The sequence below is a fragment of the Cariama cristata genome, unplaced genomic scaffold (genome assembly GCF_000690535.1).
Source record: "Cariama cristata isolate BGI_N322 unplaced genomic scaffold, ASM69053v1 scaffold22581, whole genome shotgun sequence".
Lineage (NCBI taxonomy): Eukaryota > Metazoa > Chordata > Aves > Cariamiformes > Cariamidae > Cariama > Cariama cristata.
Genome location: NW_009599000.1, coordinates 17,361 through 20,925, shown reverse-complemented (window position 1 = coordinate 20,925; position 3,565 = coordinate 17,361). Strand labels below are relative to the sequence as shown.

At 45.7% G+C, this 3,565-nt stretch overlaps 1 protein-coding gene across 1 annotated transcript in view; it reads right to left on the bottom strand.

Annotated features, from left to right (window-relative positions):
• Positions 1-1,091: 1,091 nt before the first annotated feature.
• Positions 1,092-3,565, bottom strand: part of LOC104168812 (ly6/PLAUR domain-containing protein 6-like) — an 8,443-nt gene continuing 5,969 nt past the window's right edge. Inside the window, exons 3-4 of the mRNA XM_009709532.1 lie at positions 2,314-2,444; positions 1,092-1,295 (exon numbers count right to left, since the gene is read on the bottom strand). Of these exons, the coding sequence (XP_009707834.1) occupies positions 1,092-1,295; positions 2,314-2,444 (335 nt within the window). The remainder of the gene's footprint in view (positions 1,296-2,313; positions 2,445-3,565) is intronic.

The following is a 3,565-nucleotide window of genomic DNA, read 5'->3' as shown; positions in this document are numbered from 1 at the left end:
TATATATATATTTATGATAATTTATATATTACAGGCTTACCCACTTGCAAAACAACCATTTTGCCTGGCAGTTTCAGCATTAAGAATATTTTAATCACTTTAGATCATACTCAACGTACAAAAATAAATATTGCATACATGATTTCTGAGCAAAACAAGCAACACAGGTCACCAAAACATAGCTGTAGCCAGCAGTAGTCCGTACTCCGTAGTGGGAGTGCATTAAATAAAATAACAGAAGCTATTCAGGATCAACTCCTCCTCTAGGACTGGGTGCCAAAATGTGAAAAATACGTAAAGCCCCAAAACACCGGGACCCTTAGGCGCCAGCATCTCGCCCTGGCCAACCCCCCAGCCCTCCGTGCCCCTTCCTCCTCGCAACCCAGGGTCGGGGACCGCACACCCACCTCCCCTCTCATCACGCTCCAGGAACAGAGGTTGGAGAGTTGTCTCTGCTTCGGTTGAGAAGCCACCGTGATTTTCCGCACATTCCCCGTGTGCGTCGTTACGGGGGTGGCTCTTCGCGCTGCCGGTGGACAACCTCGGAGGAAGCATCCGTGCACGCCGCCGGCTTGATCCAAGCTGCTGCTCCCTTGACCTCATCCCTTCCAGCTCCTGCTGCCTTCCGACAAACCCCTGCCCGCTCCGAGAGGAGGAGGAGATGTGGGAAGACCACAGAGACATACTGGCTAGATATTATTGACCCTATGTTCGCAAAACGGGTTAACGAGACACTGGAGTTAGTGCTCTGACAAATTATAACAAGAAAGTTTCAAATGAGTAAGTGACGATGCAGCTAGCAGCGACGTAGTACTTTTAAATAACGTTTCTTTACGGAGGACAGACAGACATTAAGAGAAGCGTATGCATCGGTCTCAGCCATGGATTCTGGGAACATTTTGCATGAGTTTCTTCAGAAAACAGTAGAGAAACGTGGCTTATTTTTACACCTTTCAAATACATCTAGATCCCAGGCTCCCTAGTTCACCGTTAACAAGCAAGCAGGAGGAAAACCAGTCTTTCAAAACCGACTCCAAAGCGCAGGCGCCGCAGGGAGAGGTTGAAGGTCCACGCCGATGTTCTCACCCGGCTCAGCTGTCCGGACCGGCCCCGCGTGACAGCGTGACCCAGCGCGGTGACATCAGCCCCAGCCAGAGACACGCCGTCGTCAGCAGGACGGGATGTGAAAGTCTCTGTGTTTTGTTGAGGGGGGAGAGGGTTGTGAATACGGCGTCTGTTGTGTTCCTTGGGAGGGGCAAGTTGCAGATGCTTCCTTCGCAGCAGGAGGTGCAGATCTGAAAGAAACCAGGTTACAACTTGGTCATTTGAAAAACACCAGTACCGCTGAATAAAGACAGAGGGAAAAAAAATATGACATTTGCAAAGGAGCACAGTGGTCAGTCTGAGTTTTATTTTTCCCTTTTTTTTTTTTTAAATCCATATACTTAGAGAACAGTTTCACCTGTACAGGAACAGTACGTTGGCTGGTGCAAGGAGGACACATCCATTCCGAAGAGATTCTTTTCTTTTCTACCCCAAATAAGTAAATGGATGAAAACCAATGTTGTTTGGTTGAAGTAGAGCTCAGAACTCAAAAATAAATAAGAAATAAAAAAATCAGGATTTATTCATGTAGGTTTTTTTTTCCTTGCCTCTCACCTCGTGTGCAGGCACTGGAGGGATGGACCACTCCTGCGTCAGCCCTACAGACGTGCAGCTCTGCCTTGTCGGGGCTCGGGAGGGCCAGTTACAGGTAGAGCACCCTGCCAGAGCACACGGGTTCAGAGCAACAAGACTTAACGCACCCCAGGCCAAGACAGCATAATTTAATGTGCAAAACAGAGACGGGGCTGCAGTGTGGCCTGGCAGTTCTTTTATTTTAACCTGTTGGAGAAGTTCATAAAGATCAACTATTGACCTTCAGAAAAATTTTTAATAAATAATCGTTCGGTTCAGATATAAAGCATCTGCTCCGAAGGTTTCGGGGCTTTCCCCCACCTGTTTTTCCAAGAAAACCACGAGACGGCCGGTGGGCATCAGTTGCAGAGCAGAGGGGAAGAAATACGGTGCAGTTCTGCAGGCAAAGCGCCCCGCAGCCAGAAGGGAGTTATTTAAAGAGCTTACTCTTTTGTTCTGCGAGAGGTTCCTCCTTTGTTTCTGTAACAAATGGAAATGAGCTGCAGCTCATTAAGAAGAGAAACTTCATTTTTCACAATGCTGATTTACCCACAGAACCAGTCAGATTTCTGGCGGAGGCCAGAAGGATTCTGCCTGGTTTTCATATGTGAAAAAAAGGCAATTTTTATCCTATACCTTGTATTCTTCATGCTTTACGTATGTGCATCCCGTAGACAGGCAGTCCTCTAATGGCACACAGCGTTTGGTGACAGATACACTCTCTCCAGTAACTTTCATCGTATGTTGGCTAAAGCAGTATCTTGTACCTAGAAAGACAAAAAAAAACCCCCAAGTTTATATGCCATATTCAAGTTTTGTGGTAGTCTATAAATAGGAAGAAATAGGAAAGAGGTCTTAGATTTTTTTGAAATCTTGGGATTTTAAAAAAAAACAAAACAACACAACAAGAAAAAGGATTCTGATGTATTTATTGCAATACATAAGTGTCACTAAATACCCAGCCACACCCCAAGCTCTGACGCAAACCTGAGGTTTCAAAGCGCTCTGGAACACGGAGATTTGTTCCCAGGACTAATGTGGGCCTCTGTTACAGATCAAGAAATGCACGTAACATCCTGAGGCTACGGAGGGAGGTTCAGATAAACGCCCCAAATCTTGTGCACCGTTAGTTTTATAGGAATTGCCTTTTAAAAAAGAAAACATTCACAATACCTGTTTTTGTCTGAAGCTAACTTTCATACGTATAGGTTTAATTTTTTCCTAGTTTCATGCAGAACCATTAATTCTGTAGAACTACCTAATGCGTTACATATTGGAGACACCTTTCCCTATATCCCAACAGCCCATCCAAGCTGTGCTCGCTGCTCGCGCTCTGATCCTGGCTCTCTGCACAGCCCGGAGGAGATCCTTCACCCTCTCTGTCCCTCAGCTTTATCATCTATAAAATAATGTCAAAGTATCAGCAGAATAGTTGGGAGGATTTATGTATTTCTCAGTTTCCCAGTCTTTGGAAAAAGCACCACGAGATCGATTGGGTCCCTGGTATTCCCATCGCATCTTCTGCACGCTTTCTCCTGTGGGCTCCCTCATCCCTAAGGGAGGCCATCCTCATCCTCCTCCTCCTTTTTTAAGCTACTCCTCTAGTGACGCTTGTAAAACAGCACAGAAAATTCAAAGCAGGATGACTGACAAATGCTGTGGTTATCCTCAGGCATAAAGGAATTTGGGTTTATTTCATGCTTTAGTCGTCAGAGGGAAGTTGAAGGTGCTGTTCCCCTTCCTAGCACTCCAAGATGAAACCACTGGATTTTCAACACAGGAAACATGCCATTATGTGTTCCTTCTCTAAATTATACCTTGCTTCTTATTAATCAACCTTACTATTAATAAAATTGTGGCTTTGACGGGGGGGGGGGGGGGGGGAGGG